Below are 25,655 nucleotides of genomic sequence, written 5' to 3'. Positions count from 1 at the left end.
GAAAGCTGTCACCAAGTGCCACGAGACAACATTATAAAACCATGGTTAGACCCTTGTGAGGGCTCCAGATTGCTCTTTTTGTCAGTCCTTGAGACAGTGGAGGTAATAATGACAACTCACCTCCACAAATGAGAAGCTGAAAATAACATATTTAAAGGAGAAAAAAGGTGTCACTGCTATAGATAAATTGAAAAGGAAGAAAGTGTTTCCTCCTGTCAGGACTGTGAGCATCACCACCAATGCCTCTTATTGCACAGAAACAACAGTGGCAAAGCATTCCCTGAAGAAGGATGCACAGGGAACAGGGGATGGTTGTTCCTATCAGCCCTTGGTTTATAATTATGGTAATTATGGGTGTTAATTCCACTCATTTTTGTTCAAGCTCCTAGTGAAATTCTCTTGTCTCTGCTCCTAATGCTTCCACCTGCCTCATCTGTAGATCCACAAAGGGCATGGAAGGGGAGTACATGTGTGTTCTGTCTGCCTTGGATGTGTTTAATAAGGTGGCTTCCAGACAATCAGAGCTTTAAAGTAATGTTCAAAATCAAAATTACAGTAGGTTGTGTACACATAAGTCCATTCATCAAAAAAACCCCTCCACCTCTTTTAAAACAGAAGTCCAAAGATCAGCTGCTCATCAGCAGTGTCTGTGTTTTTTGTTTGTGGGTGATGAGGAAATCTAACAATACAGGTATTTTGAGCACATGGTGGAAACACAGCATATAAAAGGTTTGCTTTATTACTGCAAGAAAAAGTTTGTGCATTTGGAGCCTGGACTGTGTCAGGGGTGGCACTGGTTACAACTCAAGCACTCCCTTTATTAGTGCTCCTCATCTGCCTCCTGTTCTCAAAGGCAGCTGCTCCTTCTGGTACTGGATTGATGTCCTTGCCTGTGTCAGCAGCTAAGGAGGAGGGTGACAAACTCATTTTCATATGGGTCAGATTTGCCAAGTGCTGGCTGACCAGTGTATTCTCTTGCCTGATGCTTGAAATCTCTCTCAGAGAGAAAATTCTGTGCTACATTTCTCCTTGGCATTTCTTAGAGAATTAGACAATAAGTTTATAGATCTCAGGGGGAAACTACATCCTTGAAAAACTGCAAAAAGTTCTGTTGCAAACTTTAGTGGAACAGCAGAAATGCCACATCTTCCTTGTTTATTGCAGAAGCTTGGAATTGCCCTCAACTGTGCTACTCTGGCTGTCTCTGTGTTTCCTGCCTGAAATGTTTTCTGCTGCTCTGTAACCCACAAAACAGGACCTTAGTTTACCTTGAACACAAGAACATTTCCCAACCTCTTTATAAGTAATTGTGTCTGCTGTCCTTTCTTCTTTCCTTGAACCCCTTCCACTACCTCCTGCCCCTCAGCCCTGCTCTCACATTTCTGTCTGTTCATGACCCCCAAACCTGAATCTTCCTGTAGCTGCCCCTTGTGGCTGCATTTTGGGCCCTTTCCTTTATCCATCTGTTGTCTTCTCCCAGGCAGTAAGAGCAGCCCAGAATCACAGAATGGTTTGGGCTGGAAGAGACCTTTAAAGGTCATCAAGTCCATGAGCAGAACACCTTCTGCTAGATCAGGTTATTCAGGGCAATCTGACCTTGAATATTTCCAGGAATGGGAATATGGTGGCATCCACCACCTCTCTGGGCAGCCTGTCCCAGTGTTTCACCACCCTCACTGTTAAAAATTTCCTCCTTATACCCAGCCTGCATCAGCTCTCTTTTCACTTAAAGCTATAATCCCTTGTCCTGTTGCTACAGGCTCTGCTAAAAAGTCTGTCCCTTTTATTCTTATTCTCCCCCTTAAAGAAAGGCCACAGTAAGGTCTCCCTGGATGCTTCTGTTCTCTGGGCTGAATAACCCCAACTCTCTCAGCCTGTTCTTACAGGAGAGGTGATCTAGCCCCTGCTAATTTTTCTGGAGCTCCTCTGGACCTGCAGCAGCAGATCCATGCCTTTCCTGTACTGATCCACACTGTTGGTGTTGATGCAGATTGTTTTGTGATGTTTTTTAGAGTGGCCCCAGAGTTGCTGGCAACAATGTCCTAGGGTGTTCCTCCTTTTCCAGTACCACCTAATCCCTGAACATCCTGAGACCTCTGCAGCAAGCAGGGGGTGATAAAAGAGTTGGAAATCAGTCACATGAATTTGACTGGCACAGTGTGTAGCATTTGCATTTATTTCTATCACTTAGCTGAAGCAGCCAGGAGACTTTATCAGCAGCCTAGAATAGTTCGGAAGTGCCACAGTTCCTCCTGATACAGGGTGTGAGCAGGACATCCAGGGTGCAGCTGCTGTTCTCAAGCTGGGAATTACAGATGGATACTGGGTACAGAACTGTGCTGCCACTCCTGCCATAGCTCCCTGTGGGACTGAGTTAAAAATGTGGCTTCTGAGAGCTCACTGAGGGCTCTCCCACCACTGCAGCTGCTGTGCTGGAAGATTTCCAGCTGTGTTTGGTTCAGCTGGAATGTGCAGCTCCCTGGGGAATTTGCTGTGACTCCATTCCAGAGCAAGACGCAGCGAGCACGAGGCAGCGTTCCCCGAGGACTGCAGGGGCTGAGATTGCAGAGCCAAGAGCTGCAGTCAGAGAACCCTGACCTTTGTATTAGTCACTATTGAGTGGATCCTCAATATTTTTCAGGCTCACCACACAGAAAATGTCCAGCTTTGTTCAGCAGATCCACAGCCTGTTCAGTTGAGCTGCATTAGCACAGCAGCCACATTCAAACTCTTTCCCTGCTCTCTGAAAGCTTTCTGTTAAAAGTCATTCAATGTGGAGGTGGCATGGTGTTCTGTCACTATTTTAGGCCAGATATGGTCTGAGTTCATTAGCTGAAGTTTCCCAAATGAGATTTTTCCCTTTTGTGATCCTCAATTTCTATTTTTGTTGTTGTTGTTCTATTATTCTTTTTTTTTTAATTTTAAGAAATAATTGTACAGATTTTGAGAAAAGATGGTTTTGTCTATGGATCTAGGTGCTTTTTGGAAGAAGGGGATAGGTAATTATGTGATCAGGAATCTAAAATAGTCTTTTTGTCAAACCCTAAAAAGTTACAGGAATGGCACAAAAGATTCTTAACAGAATTGAAGCTGTTTTATCACGTATTTTTCATATCAAATTTTAAGGATGTTATGATTTTAGCCCTAAATTCTGGAAATTCCAGGAGGATCATTCATGGATTACTTTGATGAACACTTTGCCATACTTTTGCTGCTAAACCCCAAAGACATATGAACAGCAAATGCTTCTAGAAGAAGTTTTAAGGACATGAAAAGCTTTCCTTTGCTCAGGAAAACTGCCACCCTCACTGTGCTTTGCTAACTGTGCCTTTCTCCCTGACACATGGTCTGGTAATAGAGGGAAAATAATGAAATAGTTGCTGTGCCAGAAAGTGGATCTGTTCTGTAGCACCTTCAGTATAAATCAGATGTTTCTGCCTAGAAAATCCCCTTTTAAAACTCAGCTTGAGTTTAGTTATTGTGCATTTGAACTGATAAATGCATAAAGCTCCCTTCCTTTCTGACTTCTCCCCAGCTCTTTCTCAGCTTGCAGAGGAACAAAATTATTTTAAAAAGCAGCAAAGGGAAGTTCAGTAGCACCCAAAGGAGAGAGAGGAAACCATCCCCAGTGCAGATGTGCTACAAAGCAGGTGCCAGCCCCTGTCAGTGCTGGCTGGCTGCTCCAGGTTCCAGGAGAGCACCTGTCCTCACTTCTTGTGGGAGAGGTGGGATGACCACTTGAAGCTCTGCTTCTGCTGATGCTTAAATGTCAGTGCTCACACTGAGGTGTGGCATTTTATGTCACAGCTCACAAATCTGTGCTGATATAAAATATTTAATTTTGGGCATCATTCCTGCAAATGTGTCTGGTTAAATTCCTGGCTTGAACAATGCTCTGTGGTAGGGGGACCCATGAGCTCCTAGTCTGTATACAAGCATTTCCTTTTATTGATTTTCTCTTGTATTCAATAACTCTTGTTTTTGAGTTAGATCTTGAAGAGAAATTTTCTGTTTCCTTTGTATTATTCTTTAAATTATGATAGTTTCTGCATACTCTTTTATCCACTTTTGTTCAAAACACTGCTTACCTTTAAAGTATCTTCTTTGGGGGTGTGCTTCCATAGCTCTGATTGTTTCTGACCCCAGTATGTGAACCTTTTTCCTTTGCAATAACTGTTTCAAAGGGTACTGGCTAGCTCAGCTTTTTTAAACCTAAGCAAGGGTATATGCATTGATTATCATGGTATTAAAAATAATGATTTGTAAAAATAGTAAGTACTCTTTTTCATACTGCTATCCTTGCAAAAGTGGTGTGCAAAAGGATTTTAAGCAAGGTTCACTAGCTAAAGCAGTGATTGGGCTGTTCATGTCAGCAGCTCTCTGGTTTGTGCCACTGGATTTGGAGCACCTGGAGGCAGGTGAACAGTTCAGACTGTGACCCCAATGTGCAGGAGTTCCTGCAGACTGGTGTTGATAGTTCTGTGCCACGAGGCTGGTTCCCTGCCTTTCAATTCCTGACTCTTTCATACTGGCAGAATGAAATTACTGCTTGAGTACTTTCAGGTTTTGCTGCTTCCCTTGCTCCCAGAATTGCTCCGCTGGGTGTGTGTTACGTTATCTTGGAGCACTTGAATGTTGCCATCATGAAAAAGGGTTATTTGTACCATTTTTTGATTTATGATATTAACTTAGAACTGTCTACACTTTTTGGGGGAGTAGTGGTTTACACATATGCATGTGATAATCAGTGATGTCCAGTCTTCCAAATGGAGTGGGGAGGCAATTTTGTCCCCCTGCTACTTTACTTGACATGCTGCTCTGAAAAATTTTGGTGTCTAACCTTTTCCTCTGCCTTTGCTTTTCTCAGCCATAACATCAGTTCCCATTTCAGCCTCATCTTCCCTCATGTTCCCCCAGCCCCAGGGAGGGCACAGCTCTGATGGCCTCTCTCTCCTCTTAATGGGCATGCCAGCATGCAGTGGCCCCTCTCTGCTTTCCCAGATACAGTATTTTGAGGATTTGAGAGGGCAAGAAAGGGAAGAATAGCAGAGTGAGAGGAGCTAACAAGTCAGGATTGCTGCTCATGGAAGGAAGTGGAGTTTTCTATTGGCATTTCCTATTTCCCTGTCCTCTTCTGCAAGACTGCTGTGTGGGCTCATTAGGGGCTTGCTGCCCAAGCCCAGCTCACACCAGCTGCCTCTGGCCAGCAAAGCAGGCAGCTTATTAGGAGGGACATTCCCAGAGACAGGAGTGACATTTATGTGAGACAAGAAGCTTTTCTGTGTCACTTGAAGACTGGCTCCAGCCCCAGCCAAGAAATTGGAGTGGGCAAGATGGTTTTCTTTGCTGTTGGTTGTTCCTATATTTTTAAGCACTCCATCTTTAATTGCCTGAAAAATTAGTAATAATACAGAGGAATCACTACAGAGACCTTCTTTTGAAATACTCCCAGGTGAAATGAATGTCTGCCTTTTGATTCAGGTCCAGCCTCTCAAAATTCAAGTGTATTCACTAGTGCAGAGGAATTTATTTGCACTCAGGGATGCAAGTGTAAATAAGATCTTTGACATGCATAAGGAGAGCAGGCTGTTCTCTGAGTGCTGCTGAGCTGTTTCCATTTGTCCTCTGGAGAGCTGTAGGAAAGGCCTTTCCCCTTTACCTTTTACAGCAGTTCTTGAGGGTGATTTGATTATTTCTCTACCACCTCAATCCTTATTGCAGGGAAGGAGTGTGGGGTTAAACATCTGGTACTGTCCAGCCTCTCAGCCTAGGTAAACTATTGGAATATTATTCCATTTTTGTCTAGAAGACTGGCAAACTGTCCACTGGAAAATGTTACCTCACTTGCAGCATTCCAGTTGTTACAGGTTTTTAGAGTCTGTATTAAAAGTAAATATAAAGAAACTTTTGCATGGCTAATCCTCCTTGCCTGAATGGTCAGCTATCATGTACTTAAAAGCAAAAACACAGAATTTTTTTTTTCTCTTTTTCTTCTGCACTTTTGACAGATTGGGGGAGAAAACTTCCACAGATCACAGATCTGTGGGTACAGCAATAATGTTCGGAGGCTGTTTGAAGATAAACCTGGAATAGGAGGTGAACTGTTACCTGGTCAGACCCTGAAAATTACCAGCAGTGTGTTTCCTGAAGCAGTAGGAAGTAGTCCTCCTTCTTGGATAGCATTTGACAAGCAGGTATGTAGAAATACCTTTTTTTTTTTTTGATGAATTGCTACAATATGACAGAGTATAATGATGAAATGTCATTAGTCAGATATTTCAGAAGATTATTTTGTGCATGCAAAAAAGGCTCCTAGATAGGCAAAAAGAGTGGTAGTGGGTTTTTTTTTCATTATATTAATGTATTGGACAATTAACATAAACATAACAACAATACATAAAAATATTTCTGTATTGGGATACATCTCCTACAGAATTTAACAAAAATAAGGGGGTGGGAAGCATATTTCTTTTTAGTGAAAATGATGACAAGAAGGGAATTATTTGGCAAGCTGTAAAGAATGAATGTAAGGTTATCCCCAGTGTAGGAGAAAGTGTGTCTGGGCACTTTTAAACTCAGTGGAGTGCTACATGCTTGGGATTCACTCATCCTATCATACTTGTATGCTCAAAGTCCTGTTGACTTCTGGACTTTTATATGATTTGTTATTGTATAATTGTGTATGTCTGATACAGGCACAGAAATTTAAAATTAGGGTTTGTTTTTTTGTTTGTTTGGGTTTTGGTTTTGTTTTTTTTTGGTTTGGTTTGGGTTTTTTTTTTGCAAGAATTTAGTGTCACGTTTTAAGTTAGAGAGTTATCAAATAACTGTAACCTGTGATGACAGGAATTTTGTAGCACATTGTTGTTGCTTGCTATGGTTAAATTCACATTAAATTCTACTTAGAGATATTTTATTTCTAAAGCAAAAAGCCTACAATCAGGGAAGGAAAATGATCCAGAAAAAGGAATCATTCAGCAGATAGCAGAAATGTTGCATGACTAAATGATTATGGTATTTAAATATTGAGAAGAAAGGCAAATCTCATAATTTTTGCTTTAAAAGAGAAGCCATGCAGGTAATTGGAGTACAATTACACATTCATTTTTGGCAGAGCAGAACTACAACAAGAAAATGTTGGGTTTGAACAGCTCATGTGCCTTTGGTTGGCTTTGCCTCTGAGATCCCTGGTGTTGCTCCCAGAGCAACATGCTTGGGTATGACCTGGTCCAGTGTGCCCAGGTGTTAAAGCTTCAGCCAGACCTGGACTTGCTTTTCCTACTCCCTTCTTGGAGGGTGTGTTGCCTCCTCAGGCCTTGGATCCAAGCCTATGGAATCAAAGGGGTTCAGTAGGAGGCAGAGGGACCTTCCAGTGAGCATCAGTTCCTGGCCATGGCTGGTGAGAGGAGCTTGCTGCCCTTTGGCCATTCCTGATCTAATCCATCCACAGGACAGTCCAGGACAGGAGTCTGCAGGTTCAGAATTGGCCTCTGGAGGGCTCATGTGTTTGTGTTAATGACAGTTTGTTACAGGGCACTCACTATCCAAGTAATTTAGCTTCCCCAGTTAAGAGCCTGGAATGCAGCTCTCTCCTCCAGTGCTGCAGTTTGGGACTCAGCAGAATGCACTTAATGAAAAAAGGTTTGAGTGGGTGTTTATCTTTTGAAATGTAAGCTGCTTTCTTACCACTTTGGCTGTTAACTTTCAGTAGTACCATAGCAACTGGAAGAAGGACAGGCATAAAACTTCATTATTAAGTAAGCTGAGAAGTACTCTTTGTAGTTTCACTTGCCTAATAGGAAGCAGGTGTAAATTTAATTTCTTCTATGATTAAGTACACACCCAAGGCCTCCTGGGCTTGGAATGATATTTATAATTTGACTATCACAGGTTCCAGGGAAACTTTGTGGCACTTTGCAAAGTGCTGCAGAGTTTATTCAATATTTGTTATTTTTGGATTTCATAGGTAACATTTAATTTTTTAAGGAGTGGGATGGGAACTTTGTTGTTCTATACTACAGATGAGACTCCAGTTAGTAAGTGTTACATTTTGAGTATTTTTAAGACTAACTTTGGTCCAAAATGAAAAGTAAGTCATCTTCATTTCTGTTCCTTCCCCTCCTCACACTTCCCAAATCATCTGCTTTGATCTGCAAAATTTCAGTTGGTTGCTGCATATATTTCAGTCACACACTAGCATGTTGATAAGGGTGTAAAGAGAATAAAGTGTGAGTGCAAAGGAACCTGCATAAGCTCCCCAAATGGGATAAACCAGGGCATAGGTGTGTGCTCAGAGAAAGAAATAAATCCAGTGTATTAAGGATGTGATTGGGCTTGGAGTTCTGTGCAAACAGACTGCTTTGCCTGGCTGGTGTCTCATGAGACAGCTGTTCTCAGAAGAGATCATTGACAAAATTAAGAACAATTAGTGATGAAGCAGAGCTCTTGAAGAGCATTCTAGTGGGACTGGCAGAATAGGGACCAGAGGGTGCAGAAGTTTCCATGTTTCCAGAGGAATGAAATTCTGATCCTTGTCAGCTGAAGCCCAGGATGTTCAGACTGGGGTACTGTGGTTCTATCATAGCACCTTTTTTGTCCCCTGGAGTGTTCAAGAGGTGTATACAGGGCTCCTGGTCATTCCGGAGCAGTAGCTAGAGGCCAGGAAGGATCATTTGGTCACCAAAAATGGCACTCTGCACCAGTGTTTAGACAAATGGAAAGAGGAAGAGATGTTGCAGGTTGATAGTTTGTGTTGCCTCTGCTGTATGTCAGATGTTTTGTCCAGTGTTTTTGTGTTTGATACATGAAGCAGTGAAATCCACAGTTAGAAACTGTGGACAAGTATTAAATATATTTTTAAATCTGTGAATTGTTCAGAAACTTGCATGTTGTACTAATTAAACTATAACCAAGTTTTCTAGATTCCTTTGTGTAAAGATCTGATGCCATCAGGTTTAACAGGTAATGGTTATGTAGTTTGATTATAATTTAAATTTTATTTCTCTGGTAGTGGAGGGTCACGGTGCAGGAGAGTTGATGCCAAAAATATGTCTGTCATACTGTTCAATGGTTACTGAAAATCAGTGGGATCTGAGCCTTTGAAATAATTTCTGGAAACAGAATTATTCTCATTTTGCACTTACCCTGCCTGAGAGAAGGGAATGTAGCTGAGAAGTCTGAGCAGGACACAGGGTGGCTGTTGTCGTGTGCAGGCTGCTACTTCTCTCTTCCCAGATGTAGAAAAGGAGGTTCTTCTTGTCCATGAGGTGTTATAAAATCTCTGGGTGACAGAGCACTCATGAGTACTCATGGAGGTTCTTTGGGATTCCCAAAGGCACGTGCAAAAGGAGTGCAGACTATTAACCAGTGTGTTCTGTCATGCAGGGAGCTCAGCCAGCTTATCAGATTTCAAACATTTCCAGCTCATGGTCTGCTAGATGCTTGTTGAAACATAGGGAATGGTTAAACTGTATTTTTTTCAATGCTTCAGATTGTTTGATGAATCAAGAGTAAAGGTAATTGCATTTATTAAATATAACCAATGTGGAAAATTAAGTATAAATTAACAATCATTTGATCCAAATGTATTGGGGGGACAGGATGGAAGTTTTAATTAATACCTTCCTGCACATACTTACCAAAGCAAGCATCCTGCTAGATAATGCCCTAGGAAGTAGATACATCTCTCATGGTCCCTTAACATTGGTGTTGGTGGTTAAAAACTGATATCAGAAATGCAAATTTTGTATAATGGTGTCTGAGTTTGATCTGGGATCTCCAGGTATGAGGGCCAGTGAGCACCTACCCTGTGAAGGTGGGGTTGTTTTTTGCATTATTGCTGTTACAAGAGACCATGAACAGAAGTTGCTACACTCTGTGTGATTTCCCCACTCACTGAACTGCAGAACCAAGGAAGTTTTGAAATGCCAGCATTGCACAGCTGTAAATGCCTCCTGAAAAATGTCATTTCTCTCTGATAGGTTTCAGTACCATTCATTTGAACACTTGCAGGATCTGCTTAGAAAGAACTCTTTCCACTTACCTTGATGGTAAAGCCATTGCTGTCATCATGCAATGTATTTTCTAGTTATTCATAGAATAGCAGTCTAAAATTTGCTTCAGTACCTGGGCAGCTCATTGTGTTATCAGAAATGCTTTGTTTGGAAGATTTTCCAAGCAATCTGCTGATAGTTTTGTATTTGATTTATTTCTTTACTTTAGAGTTCCATCTCTGCTTACAGGTTGTGATAATAAAAACGCCAAGCAAAGAATTTTATATTTATGTGCTTTAATGTGGATTTCTGTTCTTACATTTCTGAGAAATAAATCTACCTCCTGAAATCCATACATTTAGTTACTTATGATTACAAGTTTATTTGACATATTTTGCAAAAGTGTTGGAGATTTTGCTGCTTTATATTTATTTATTGTTTTTAATAGGTGTTGTGTTTTGATGCCTATTTTGAAGAAGAAGTGCCTGAAAAACATCAAGAGCTGTACAGAATTAGACACTGTAAAATATATTTCTTCCTTGAAGATGATACAATTCAAGTGACTGAGCCTGTAGTGAAAGACAGTGGCATAAATCAAGGTATCTGTTTTTATTGGCACCTTTTTTCCTCCCCTTTATATCTCTCTTCTCTGCAGTCTTGGTCCATTCCAAAGGATATATAATGTGAGTTCTTATAGCTAAAATGGGGTGTAAATGCACAGGTATAATTGTCTTTTCTTGTTACAGATCATGATGTGAATTCTTTTGTTGTCTTTGTTTCTCAAGATGTGTGTTTTGTAAGGCTGAAACCTCTCCTGTACTCAAACATACAATTTTTTCTCTAATATGGTAGTTTGAAATCATGGTGGTAAGGTCTTTGTCAGTGTTGTGTCAGTCCTGCAAAACCAATTTGTGTTCTAGATCTCCATTCCTGAGCCTGGCTCCTCCCCTCTTGGCACTGACAGGGAGCTCTGTGGCAGCAGCTCTGTAATTGTTCATGAGCTACTGCAGTGTCTCTGCCATTATTGAAGACAAGAGTCTTCTGTGCCTCTGGCTTTTGGTTCTTTATGATTAAAGTGCCCTTGGCACAGTAATTCTTCCTGCCTTTTAAGTTGAGGAGCTGCCTTGCCTCAGTGCCACAGCCCTGCTCTGGGACCAGCCTGAGGACTTGAGGAGGAGGGTTTGCTGTGCTGATTTACTGGGGTATTACTGGACTTGGTTTATATTAAGAAAAATGTGATCTAGCGGTCAACATCCTGTTGCAGAGGGAGAACACAGCTGCTGCTTCTTGGTGTTTATGGGTTGCTGCCAGAATTAAAAGTTTTTAAGGGATATAATCCAGAGAAGCAGGATGTCTTGGGATGGCTGCACCTCCCAGTCCCCAAAGATGTTTTGTACATTTTATACATTCTTAGCACAGCAATTTTTAAAAATAAATTAACCATTTAACTACCCTATTCTTTTCCCAGCTCAGCAGATGCTATCAATTTCTCTGTCTACAGAATAAGATAATATTTAAAGGTGTTATGTGCATCATTACTGTTAGGACTGGGATAAATTGCCTGTGAATCTCTTAAGACAGTATTTTAGGTGCTACTGTTCTTGTGTTGAGTAGTTCCTGCCAGAAGTTTTGTGAGCTCATCAACAGGGACTGATTTTGAATGCAATGAAACCCTGTCCTACTCCTACCTGGGCAAGTGCTTTTTCATGTGAAGAAAATCATGTTGGGGCTTTTTCCTTACCCCTAGCCTGCACACATATGTAGGATGTGGGAGTCATCATTGGGTTTAGGTTTTCCTTGACTTGTGTGCCCCAAGAGTGGGAGCAGCTGCTTCTGGGGTTTGTGGCTTAGAGGAAATGTCCACTGACAAAGGAAGTACAGAGAGTCAGAGGTGATGCCTTTGAGAGAGAAGGTGGAAGCCAGATTCTTTAGAGCAGGATAAAGCAAATTCAAAGCTGATTCCTTTGAAGGAGTTATTTTCATTGTTTTTGTACTATGAGTTGTGCAGGCTGCCTCTTCAGCCCTAATGTTCCTGGCAGTCTAGTCCTGTTCTTTTGGTGACAGGAAGGCTACAATTTCCTCCTGTTTCCTTGGTTGTATCTTGTGTTAATGATTGTTGGAGTCACCTTTGATACTGGACCTAAAATTACCTGAATAGTATTAGAGAGAAACAAGAATTTTCTCAGTCTTCCATGCAAGGATGTTTTGAAAGTCTCTATGAGATTGTCTGAGTAGTTTATGTGGGATAACTATGTATATGCAACATATTTACCTGAGGGATTAAAAATAAATGTTCCAGGATGTCTAAAGTGCTCTTAATTTATTTGTCACTGGTACCTGGTCTGGTAAGGAAGCTCTGTGTATTGGTTGTGTTTAGGAAGGAAGAAAAACTGTAGATTGAAAGGCCCAAGGACTATTTGGAATGTGTTTGGGCTTCACAGTTGATGCATAAATACAGGGCCTATACTTTATCATAAACATCTTCATAAATATTCTTGTTGTCCTAGAAATTAGTATGATGTGGAGTGAAAGAGGTGATGGAGACACCCATCAGAGGATTCTCTGCTCACATGCACTTGGAGTTTGACTTCATGCTCCATAACTGAAGACCAATGACAAAGTTATTAAGTTAAAGGCTCTAAATATTTGATGTTGAATACACACAAAAGCAATATTTCTTAAAAATACTAAATCATGATCTGCTAATCCTACCATTTTCAGTAAAGAATTGTCCCATTTCCTCTTTTAATATAATTCTCTCTATCTATCTATCTTACATTGTTTAAATGTTTTTATCCTAACTGGGAATTTTTAAGCCCAAGAACAACAGGAGTGGAACTGTCTGCATTGTGGAGCTGGTAAACTGAAGCACAAAGGAATGAAAATCTCACCCATGATCATGCAGAAAAGGTCATAACAGGGTGAGGAGCTGAACTGAACTGAAGTTCAGGATCCTGACCATTTTGCTACTGTCTGCACATCTGCTGAAATACAACTTTTCAGTTAATTAAAATTCCAGGGATTTGTAGAGGAGAGTTCAGCTGTATAAGAGCTTGGGTTGCTGAAAGGCAAACTGCACTGAACAAAAGATCACAGGTGCATGAAGAAAAATGTGTGAGGACATCAGGAGCAGGATGGGCTCAGTCTGTGTGGAGAATTTGAGAGTTGCAGTGCCAGGAAAGGGGTTGTGTAAAGGAAGAACAGCAGAAACCAGTGATGGATAAAGTAGAATTGAACCGTTGAAGGTAGAGGGTGCTGGTCACACTAACTTGGATGTTTGCCTTGTCAAAAAAGATGTAAACCAGAAGCTGGGATGAATGTTTTTGGGAGGCTTCTAGGAGAGAAGGTAGAGCTGTGACAGGGTAGATCAAGGATATTTTGGCTGGTTAATGCCTTGAGGCCATGGGATTACCAATGCTTGTGCCATAACCCACAAATCAGACTTTGATGATCTGAATGGGTGTCTGGGAATGGTGGGATTCAAGAAATGCAGTAGTTTCCCATTGTACTATTGTGGTTTTGTGGAAAGAAATTTGGACAGGCTTACAGACTGCAGGAAGATCTGGTGAAGGAACAGTGGTCAAAGAAGTTAGAAGAATTTCTAAATTGAATTATGTTTTTAAAAAACTAAAACAAATTGGCTTCAGAGAAAAAAAGCAAGTAAACGTGTTTTTACCATTGATCAAAATCTTAAACTAATGAAGTAAATGATCTGTGGGAAATGTTTCAGTGACTTTAAAAACTGCTTTATGAAACTGGCTGCTGTACTTGGACATTAATTTGGACTTACAAGGTTGCTACTAAATAGCTGAAATTTAAACTTCATTTAATTTTGGATACTGCCTTGCTATTTGGCAAATATTAGAAACATTAGAAGGAAATCTGTACTGAGGAGGGAATGCAGAGACCTTGAACTTGAGAAACCAGAATCAAAGCAAGAAACAGCAGGACAATCACAGTGCACATGGCCCAAGTCAAGATAAGGAGAGAGGGACAGCAAACTTGACCACATAACAAACTCCAAATGCTGCTTCCACAGCCAGAATGATAATTACTCTTTCAGTATAAAAAAAATTTCTCCCATAGAGATCCAGGCTATGTATGGCAGTTGCAAGTGTTTTGTACATATAATTCCCAGTTAACAGGACTGTGGCTGGCTGATACAGTCTTATCAAAAGGTCATTTCTGTTCCTGTGGGGATGACTGTAGCTTCCAGTGCAATCCAGACCCTGCAAGCCAGAGCAGAGTGGAGCAGCTGGCTGGTTTCCCCAAGGTCAGCCAGCTGAAAAAGAGAGTGGAGCTGCCTCCTGGCTGGGTTCCCAAGGCTGGCTGGCTGAAGAGGAAAGTACAAGTGGGAAAGTGAAGTTGCATCAGCTCCTCCAATACAACAGATTATCTAAGAGTTTAAGCCTCCCCCAAGGCCTTGAAATGATTGTGATTTTGCCATATTTGATGGTGGCCAAATCATGACCTTGCTATGTTCTGGAAGGGTGAATAAGTGAATGTAAGAAGCCTCCTTGTTTATTGGGATTAATTCTTTGTGTTGTTGTGAATAATAGTGGTGGCTTCTCATCCTTTCTGTGTAAACAAAGCATGTACAAACTCCAGGTATTACTCATTCCTCTCCTCTCTCTAATGCACTCTTGAGCTGTGCAGAGTCAGAGGGCTTTGCTGAGGAAACTCTGGATACCATTTTATTTCTTCTGCAGAGAAGAGAAGCAGCAGGCACCAAATCATTTTCTGCCCAGCTTCATTGTCAAAAGGCCTTCACTACTAGTGAGATCTCCTTAAGCAGCTGCTGGGGTTGCCAAATAACCCAAAGCCCCAAGAGCAAAGAAGATATGCCACAAATTATGGTGTGGGAGCTAAGTGCCACCACCACTGTCAGAGCAAAGCAGTACCTCAACTCCCTTTCCAGGAGCACAGTAGAGCAGAGCCTTAATCAGACCAGATGCAAATATTTAAATCAATGCTTGGTGAAGTAGCATGTCCTGCTCAATAAACTGACAACCAAAGAACCATCAGGAACAGCAATCCATCTTGAGCAACCTGAAAACTGCACAATCAGATGCTCCTTTAACAGCTTGCAACAAATTTCTAGACGAAATATATTATTTTCCAGAAGGAAGAACAATTTTAAAATGATGAGACCTAACCCCAGCTGATCAGGTTTTATTAAATTTCAAATTCAACATTATGAAATGTACCCTCTACATGTGTACATCAGGCACAGTGATACCTAATAAAAGCAAAGGATTGCTACAGATAATATCTTTGCAAGACATTTTCCATTAGGAAAGAAATTCTTCTCCCTCAGAACAAAATGGGTATGTGTGTTTCACCCTTAAAAGTGATATGAAAAACAAGCTGAGGCTGATTCACCAAACCTGAAGTGAATATAATCTCTGAAAACACCTCATATTAGAAAATCATCAACCATTATATTTTAATTAGAGTGATGATTCAACAGGATTTGCATGCTCTGACTTACCCCATTATCTGTTGATTGACCAAAGAATTAGCCAAAATCAGGTAAAATATTTTAAAGTATATGGTTTTGTTAAAGTTATTGCAATGCAGTTTTACATCCCATTAAAATGTGCTACATCCCACATTTTCTAACACCTTTCATGAGGATACATCCTAAATAGGTGTTTATTATGCTTAAGCAGATAGAGGTTCAAGTTTATTTTACAGTCACAGGTCAGTAACCAGAATGTTGGATTCAGTACATGTGAAACATCAGGATGATGAATGGGTCTTAAACAATTATTTTAATGGGAACATAAAGTAAATCTGCTTTGTTGCTTTATTCCCCTGAAAAATTAAGGATATGTTTTCATTGTAGGAATTGGAACTTAACAAACAACTCTGATAATGTAGTAAAAAAAGGTATTTCATACAAATTAGTCTATAGGGAAATAAAGTGAACAATAAAGAATTTCCATGGACTAACCTAGGAACAAGGCCCTTCAAACACCAAAGCACACATTGGTATCTTTCTCCCTTCTGCTCTGCCTCTCTTTATCCCCTCTCTCCCCAGGACCCCTTAAGTTGATTCTAAAATTCCTGTAAGTTATTTCTGAAATATCTGTGGTATCCCTAAACCACTGAGGTAGGAGGGGATACCCTAAGATTCTCCAGTCCATGCTCCTGCTCCAAGCAGAATCAGCTGGAGCCAGATGCCCAGATGCCATGTCCTTTTGGGTTTCTCTGAGAATGGAGTCTTTGCAATGCTTTTGGAGAGCCTGTTCCAGTATTTGATCACCTTCACAGTAAAAAAGTGGGTTTGTGTGCTCAGCTGGAATTTTGTGCCTTTTAATTTGCTATCATCCTGCCAATGGGCACCATGGAGAAGAGGCTGGCTCCATCTTCTTCATTCCCTCCCATCAGGTATCTGTAAACTTTGATACGTTTCCCCCACCTCGAGTCATCTCTGTTCCAGACTCAACATTCCCTCATCTGAAAGATGCTCCAGTCTCTTGCTCACAAGCAGTGAGTACTTTTGAAGCATCACCCAATTCATCAATGTATTTGAGAGTTTTCAGCTGATAGGCCAATAACAGTTTCCTTGTCTTTTAATCTTCAAAAGGTAATAGAATTCAATGCTGTCAGGATAACAGTCCTTTCATTTAAAGACTATGAATAACAAAATGTACGTATTTCATTTCTTTGTCAAAGTTAAAATATCTCTCTTTTTTCTCCTCTCCTCTCATTCTTTCTCTTTTGGATACTGTTCCTGTGAGACTGTGGGTGGTGAAGTCATGGTTCTGTATTTTTGAGATGGATTCTTTGCTTCAGACCAGCAATCAGAGCCCAACTCACCTCTCTTGTCTCTACTTTCCATATGCTCCTTAAGGAAGCTCAGTTCAATGTCTTTTCAGTGTTCCTTGATAAGTCATACTTTTTTCCCTGCTAAGGCAGATTTTCTTTCTCTAAACCTAGTTCTGTAGGGATCCTTAGAGCAAATATTGTTTACCTCATGAATTTACTCTCTTTTCCAGGAACTATTTTACGACGGGGCCTGGTTCCACTTCCACCTCCTCATGAGGATCAGTTCTACACTATGTATCATTTCAATATCAACACAGAAATAACCCTTTATGGCCGAAAATATAAGATTATAGATTGTGACCTGTACACAAAAAATTTCCTGAGGAAGATAGGAATCAAACTAAATCCTCCTGCAAGCCGTCCAGACGACCCATACACCACAGAGCGGCAAAAGGTCAGGAGGGGCAGCAGTGGTGAAAACTTGATTTCAAGAAAACTTGATTTGAATGCATATTACTTATATGCATTACATACATTATTTCTTCAATATCAAAGAGAAAGTAGCTATTTCAACATAGTAAATCCCAAGAGAAAACTTGGATTTAAACATTTTGGTATGTGCCTTGTTGTACTATATACATAATTTTCTCTGGATGTGTTTGTAAACATTTTAAAACAGAATAAAATTAATTAGGAAAAATAATATAAGCCTTTCGGTATTAATCTGAAGAGGAAAAAAAAGATGTACCTATTATATGTTCTTCTATAATTTACATGTTCTACTTATGATTTTGCTTGAGCTAATCTAATGATAATAAACACTTTTAAAGTGTTTAAAGAAAGATCTAATTGGAATTCTGGTTCCAGCACCCACCCATGGCTTCCTGCAGACTCCTTTCTTCTATTCATATGTTATCTTTCATCTCTACTCCAACATGTTTTTAACATGTTCTTTACATGTGTAAGGCAAATTCAGTGTTCTGCAGTTTTAAGACTTGCTAGGTTTTATTTTTCTCCCTCTTTTGTAAGTTATGGGATCACATATACACAAACACACACTTCCAGAAGTCTCACTCACAACTCCTAGATTCTATGTGGATTCCTCTTTGCAGAACTGGTAGTTTGGTTTTTTTTTATTTTTTTGCCCTCTGGGAATAGTAATGGGAGTGATGTTGTCTGTTGGGAATAATGACAAGCTTCCTTCAGTTCTGTTTTTCTTGATTAATATGAGTGCAAATGGCACTTGACCTGACTCTTAGCCTGTTGTGACAGATCCAGCCTGGTCCTCTGGAAGCAGCAAATACTCCCTGTCTCTGTGGTATCCTCAGTGCTCCCAGTGAGAAAACTGCTGTGGGTCTCAGCAGCAGTAATGGAAGGTGACTGTGACTGACATGTGTGGGACAATTTCCCTGTCTCTGAGGCATTCTCAGGCCAACAAATTGGTTTCTCTTCATTCATGCAGCCAGGCTTGTGCAGTCCCCCAGTGAAAAGCAGCATTTGTAACACATCTGGTTCTGTGTTGTGGTGACTCAGCCTGGCCATGGGTTTCTTTTCCCTTACTCAGCCCCTGTAGGTAACAGCTGTGTATATAAACACATGCTGAGTTGTCTTGATACTGTCAGACTGTGTCAACATTTTGTATGATACTGCATAACCAACTGAGGTTTTAATTTTTTTTTTAACCACAAGCAAAACATTCAAGAATTGGGCATATCAAGCCCTAAAGAGAATGGAGAGGGAAAAAGGTTTGAGAAATAAGAGCTTCAAAAGACAAAAAATTACAAAAATCTATGTCCTCATGTTCTCAGTTGTTGAGAAATTCCAGAAAAGTTATTTAGCAGATTCTGGCTGCCTTATCCTTTCACTTTTCTGTGGAAAAAATACCACCTAATTTGTGGAAGGTATTTTTTTTTTTGATTGCTCTGGGCTACTTTGAGCAAAATTAAATTGGTTTTCACTAGACTCCTAGTACATGGCCAGAAACTGAAGGTATGAAGGAAGGTAAGGAATGGGATGGGATGGAATAGAAAATGAGGCCAGTGGAAAGTGCAATAAACCATTTAGACTCATATTTCATGGAATTACAGAACCATTTTGGTTAGAAAAGACCTCTGAGATCATCAAGTCCTCCTGTGACCAGTCCCCACCTTGTCACCCAGATCAGAATATCACATCCATATGTTCCTTGAGCACCTCCAGGGATGGGGCCTCCACCACTTCCCTGGGCATCCCCTTCCAATGCTTAAGAACCCTTTCCATGAAGAAATTCCTCCTGTATTGTTGGAGATGGTATTCCATGGATGACAATGGTGTTACCTGGTTCTGTGGCTGTGTTTTGTTGCATCCTCAAGGGTCAGGAAGGGGAAAAGAGATCACTGGGAAGGTAAATAATTTGGTTCTGCTCTCCTTATTTTAAGATTTGATGCTCTAAATGAATGGGCCTTTTCCCTCACAGATTTGTAAGGCCAGAAGGTGTGTTAGTGGATAAAGAGAAATTTAGACAACAATATAAACTGTCTACAGTCAACATTGTTTTCTGTTCAGACAGTTCAGCTCACATTGTTTCATCAATGTCTGTCACAATTCTCCTTTGGAAGCAGTTTTGTAGATGAGAAGGATTATCTTATCCCTTTTCATGCACTTTGGTCACGAGGATTTGGACTTGTGAAAAACTCTCTGTTCAGGTCACCACTTATAGATGTGAACTAACAATATAGAAATGCAGTCCTTGGACTGGATCATCATCCTGGGACCCAGTTTAACCCACTGCTACTGGTTTTGCAGCAACCATGACTGCAGGAAGCACCTTGTCACATCAGCTGGAAAGTATCTTTAGTTGAACATTTGCTGTTCCTTATCAGACCCATGGGTGTGTTTTGAGAGGAGAAGAAACATACCCAGTACCTGCCAACTGTGTAGCATGAATCAAAAGTTAAAAATCTATGTTTTAAAGTTGAATGACAGAAAATACCAAAGGGAAAAGAATAAATTGATTCTTTACACCACATTATCTGTAAGAAATCATTTTTAAGGGAGTAAATCAGGAAGAGTGATGCTATTTGGTGTTCTTGTCATCTGATTACCACAGGCAGTTTCTTGAAAATAAGAGTTGTACTGTAAATAATTTAACAATTCTCTGATCTAGAGGATCTTGTTGCAAGAAAAACAAGGATTAAAACCAATCCAAAATGGTTTTCATGTTTTTTTCTGAGGGCACAGCAACCCTGTAAATACTTCTCTGATAATGACATAAATCATATTTCATGTGTTGTAATGGTGTGTGTCATTTGAAAATCCTAAACTTATGTTCTAAGGTTAGACAGCACCATGCAGTTGTTACCCTGTTTTTAGGAGTAAATAATTAAAAATACATTAATTAAAATTCTTTAAATTTCTCCTTCACCAGAGATATCTGGAGAGCACGAATCCTTTCCACCCTTATGAGCGTTTTGACACTTTGAAACAATTTCTGGAGTTTGATGGACAAGTTTTGGGGTTTTCTTGTGTGTGGAATGACCCAGAATTGCAGCTTTCTGACCCACGGGAACTTGTTCTCCGTTATTATTTGTCTGATGACACTATTGATATAAGAGAAATTTTACCACCAAACTCAGGACGGGATGTAGTTCCATTTTTCCTCAAAAGAGATAAGCTTCCAAAGGTGAGCAATGAAAATTTCAAATTCTTCCACTAATTAAGAAGTATCAAATGCCTTGTTTTGAACATCCTGTATTAGGATTGTAATTTAGAAAGTGTTTTCAGAGTATTAATCATAATTGCATGATTTAGATTTTGCACACAAATTCGTGTAGTAAATTAGTAAGTGATGGAAAAATATCTTTAGGCTTTTCATGCTTCAACTAGAAGGAGCATTTAGTTACAGACATGTCTTATGATTTTCTTTCTCCTATATTAATGTGTTAAGGTAACTATATTAATAAAACTCTGCAATAATGGCAGACAAGAAAATTAATGTTGATAAGCTTATGTAAAACTGAGGTAAATTCAGATTTGATCTATGACTTACATTTGCAGCCTTTGGAAAAGTCAGTTTTAGTATTCTATAACGTTACCTCTTCATAGCAAATCTGGTGTGATTTCTTACAATTGAGTTTCTGGGTTTGGGACATTAAGCAAAGCCAATTAAAATCAATAGGAATCCATCAATAAGCTTTCTTGGGCATTAATCATGGGAAAGGCTCCACTCAGAGAAATCTTCAAAGGGTTTGTATCCTCTGTAACCTGTTATGATTATAAAATGATTGATCTGGATACACTTCTGTATCACTCCTGACAGATCCTGATGATAGAATAACATCAGCCAACAGATGGAATAAAATACTGGGAGTCTTTTCCTCCTCTCCTTCTAACATTGATAATCTGTTTGTGATACCATAGATGTACATAAGATTTTGTAATAAAAACCTACCAGCAAAATATTACACTTTTCTCACCTTGTAAGTCTTGTATTCTGAGATGCTGATTTAGCAGTGGCTCTATGATATCAGACCCCTTTGACCACAGAGGTTCATGTTGCAATTTTAAGGACTGGCTTTTTCCTCTGGAAATTTTGAGAATGGTAGCAGAGGAATCAAAAGTTGAGGGGTCAGGAGAGGTGGTAAGACAAAGTAACTAATTTTGATTACCCTGCACCAGCAGTTTATTCATAATTTTAAAAAATGTGACATAAATATATATTAAGATTGATATTGGGATAAATTACTTCTGTAATTTTAAAACTAACAATAGAAATCTCCTCTGTTTGTGTAGTGGATAGGACCAATCCTGAATGGTTCTTTGCATGTTTTTACAATTATTACCAACAAAATAATATCCTTTAGAGCAGATGTTGACAATGATGTGGTACTTTGGGTATGCTGACCTTTGCTTTCTGTTTGCTTCCAAGAGAAAGGAGACTTGACCCTTGGAGAGAGAGTAAGATTCTGAATGCTGTTTCTGGCATATATACTTTCTACTTTTGGAATATACACTTTTGGCTTTTAGGTTTGGTATTAGAAATCTCAGAATTTACTAAAAATTCTCCCAGAAAATACTACAATAACAGCCAGTGTGTAACAAACCTGCTGGTTCTAAGGTAGCAGAGTTCTCTTTCTTCACTGTCACCCAAATTTCTGAAGAGTTGGTCTCTTTCCTTGCAGAATGCTCCCACTGCTCCATACCATCCAGGCACCATCACCAATTACACTCTGCTCAATGTGTTGGGAAAGCCAGAAAGAAACAAAGGCTATTACATACGGGATGTTCTGCAGGTCAGAAATTATTGAGTGCCTCCAGATGTTGAACATCTTTATCATAGATTTGTAATTTCTATGGTTGTTATCCTCTGCAACAAAGAGAGTTATTTATGAAATTGTGTTGCCACTGGAGAGTAGCTCAAATGAGAGCTACTGAGATTTACTGTATGTAAATCCCACATTTGTACAAGTGAAGGAGCTTAACATGGGGTGAAATACACTTACCAATGGACTTTGAAGGTTGTTAAATCACACACACTAAATGACCTGGGTTTTAACAAAGGTTGTGTGATTCTGAGATTTATGGAACTGCTGTATAACTTCCTTTTTTTATTAGACAGGAGCAGTGCATCAGGAATTTTACAAAGACAGTGACTTGAAAATAGGGGCAGTAATTAATGTTTGGGGAAGGCAAATATTACTCTGTGATTGTGATGAATTCACTAAAGAACATTACAGGAAAAAGTATGGAATTGGTAAGTAGGGATCATTATCCTTTCCTTATGAGCTTTTTTATACTTCCAAATTTAGCAGAGCTGTCTTCAAATTTTATTACTGACAAAACATGTTCATTAAAACCTTTAGCAATAACAATCTGTTGTAGGCTGTTAGCAACAAAGCAGTAATTTTGCAGGTAATCCAGAAGGGCTTTCTTATACATTGCTCCCTTGAAAACTAGCATGTAATGTATGTCTTCTGCTCCTAATGCCTCTATTTGAAAACTACAGTGACAAAGTAGTCATATGGATAGACTGGCATTTCTTCTTCTCTCCTTTCCCCTCCCCTTCCAATAGCTGTGTTTGCACTCAGAAAATAATAAAGAGCATGTAGTAAGTGGGTAAGTAGAATGAGCTCAATTATTCCCCCTTAAATTTCATTTTATATGGATGTCAGAATCCTCACATAATAAGATTTTCTGATATGACAGTTTTAGTCTATCACATAATTGGTTTTTACAATGCAGTTTTGTGTATTCTGGACCATTAGAGTGTGTATCTTGTGAAATTTCAGTACTAAATTCTAGAAACATTTAGCAACTATGTCCATTATGGAAAAGCATTTTGGAAATGAATAACAATAGGGGCTTTCATTTTTCACTGAATGTCTCCAGTCAGACTTGCTAATGGTTCCATCACGGACATCTTCCTGCAAAAATGCCTTAGTTATTTTCTGGCAGTTTATTCATTCAATAAATATAGCTGAGCATCTGACTATTCAGAGATGGTTGGAAGAATCCTACTATGGCCTTTCCCTGCCACTGTGAAATAAAACACCTGAGCAGACTGTTTCTGTTACCTTGTGGTCAGATAGATGTGTGTCTATGCAGAGCTTGTCTGCTGCATTGGGGTAATTAAATGGTGTAGCATTGCCATTCAAACACTAGATTTATTATTTGGAAAAATATTTCTCATTAGGACTTTTTCAATAATACCTTGGCATGTCTGTACCAAAGTAATCCTGATCTTGCCAGTGTGTAAGGAAGCCATATTCAATAGCCATGGTATTACCTGTAATAATAGCAAATTTAACTCTAGAGATGCAAAATAGGGGGTTCTACTCTGGGAATTTCTTCAGCCAAGACCACTGCTGCTTTTTGGCAGCAATATCCTCTGTCTGAGCAAATTATCCCAAAGAGAGAATAGGGATTTCTTACTCAGGGCAGGCAATAAATGAAATGCAGCTGACCATCCTGGATCAAACAACCAAGTGACACACCAATGCAAAGGCCCTTCCCTTCCTCTAATGCTGGCTCAGTAATTTCTGTTTATGTCTCTGGATGTTAAAAGTTAGGTGGTTTGCAAGTTAGGGGAATTCAGAAGTTGCTGATGTGCAGAATTCTAGAAAACTGTAGGTGGTCTAATCTGTTCCTGGTCTGCAGTAAAGGAGAGTTCTTTGCCTCCTGAGGTATCTTGTTCTGACCTCATAGTTAAAAATGCTGCTTAAAAGCTATTCTGAAGCTGGTTTGTGTAAACTGAGAGAGTAAATTTTTTCTCTTATCTCTGTTGGACATGGGGAACAACTGCTCAGTACTCTCTTTTAATAACCTTGTGCATATCTGAACAAGATTCCAATACAAAACCTTACTCCTCTGCCCCCATCCCAGGCCATTTGCTGCTAAGGGAAAACATTTCAGTCTTTCTTTATAGTCCATTCTTTTCTATCTGTGATAATTTTTCTCAGTGCTCTCTCCAGTTTCTCTGCCTTGTTGACACCAAACACACAAAGATGTGCTCTAGCTGAGACCTTTGGGAAACTGGGAAGTGTTTTACACATACCTTTAAGGATATATGATGGCAGAGACTCTGGCTGACATGGAAAACCATCCATCTTGATGCAACCTGTCTTGTTCACAGACAATACTTTCTTAGAGCTAAGGGATTCACACACTTGGCTGTAAAATTCTTTCCTGCTTTCCCCACAAGGATTGAAAAAATGTAGGTATGACTTTTTAACTGGAAGGGACCAGAAGTAGAATTAGGGTAGGTTTTGGCTTAAAAGCAGGTTTTTAGGTAGAACTAGAGAATGTTCACCTTTTAGTGATTTACACATTTTGTGTGTGTCTGTGGATGTACAAGGTACTCTCAGTGGGCTCAGTCCCACAAAGTGCTCAGAATTCCACTCCCATCCAATTAAAACCAGAACGGACTTAATTGCAGTTCCAGTCCAGGGAGACCATTTACTTGAGCAAGAGTAAGCAAGTGGATAAATTAGTTCTTACATCAAGGCACAGTACTCAGCACCTCATGGCACCAATCCAGCTGTTTTGTTACTGTGTTTTTATATTACTCCCCTTCAATTTATACTCTTCTGCCAAAGCCATTAGAGAAGCTGACATTTATTTTTGAGTCTGCGGTTTCAGCACAAGTTGCTTGCCCACAGAATTTGCCTTTTAGGAGAATGAAGAGTAGTTTAGATTTCTCTTGAAGAAAGTGATATATTTCTAATGTGGGGTTTCCCTATTTTAATATGTTTGTGAGAAGTGGAGTTTGCCCATTGATGAATGTAGCTAATGCTCTTCAGTAGGAAGCTGATGACATTACTGTCACCTAGAAGTACTATGAATGCAAGAGAAAATGCATTAATGTGTGAAGTTACCTGTCCAGACTTGCTAGTGCTGCCTCAGAGGAGGAGAAAAAGACTCTGTAGCCATGTAGGTGTTGTGGTCACCCTGCTGAAATGGGAAACAGGCTGATGTGCAGTGGGGGAAGCTGGTACTTGTCCTTCTCACTTAATACAAAATCTTAGCACAGAGTAGAAAGTATTCTTTCTTAAATAACAGATTACTCAAGATGGAACAAACCCAGGAAAATCTGGTTTCCTACAGCTTTTTCTTCCCTGTCCCAGCACCTCCCAAGCCTGGCTGCTGAGGCTTTTCAGAGCACCCTGCAATCCCTGTCCTGTGCCGGCTCTCCACCCCTCCCACCCCCTCATTTCTCAGGCTCCGGCCGTGACCCGCTGCCGGGGCAGGGCTCTGTGCCGCTGGCCAGGCAGCTGCTCCTGCAGAACGGGGATAGCAGCTCCCTGCTTTCCCCTCAGCGGGGCACTGCAGCCTGTGCCAATTTTCACTAGGCTCGGCAGAGGTCAGTGTCTCTGGTGTTTAACCTCTCCACTACACGTGGTGGAGACTGAGCAG

At 40.0% G+C, this 25,655-nt stretch overlaps 1 protein-coding gene across 1 annotated transcript in view; it reads left to right on the top strand.

Moving 5' to 3' along the window:
* Positions 1–25,655, top strand: part of EFHC2 (EF-hand domain containing 2) — a 56,190-nt gene that overhangs the window by 1,864 nt on the left and 28,671 nt on the right. Inside the window, exons 3-8 of the mRNA XM_066571667.1 lie at positions 6,009–6,194; positions 10,441–10,591; positions 16,997–17,220; positions 20,173–20,427; positions 21,926–22,036; positions 22,359–22,497. Of these exons, the coding sequence (XP_066427764.1) occupies positions 6,009–6,194; positions 10,441–10,591; positions 16,997–17,220; positions 20,173–20,427; positions 21,926–22,036; positions 22,359–22,497 (1,066 nt within the window). The remainder of the gene's footprint in view (positions 1–6,008; positions 6,195–10,440; positions 10,592–16,996; positions 17,221–20,172; positions 20,428–21,925; positions 22,037–22,358; positions 22,498–25,655) is intronic.

This window comes from Molothrus aeneus, chromosome 2 (genome assembly GCF_037042795.1).
Source record: "Molothrus aeneus isolate 106 chromosome 2, BPBGC_Maene_1.0, whole genome shotgun sequence".
In the NCBI taxonomy this organism is placed as follows: Eukaryota; Metazoa; Chordata; class Aves; order Passeriformes; family Icteridae; genus Molothrus; species Molothrus aeneus.
This window is presented reverse-complemented; position numbering and strand designations above follow the sequence as displayed.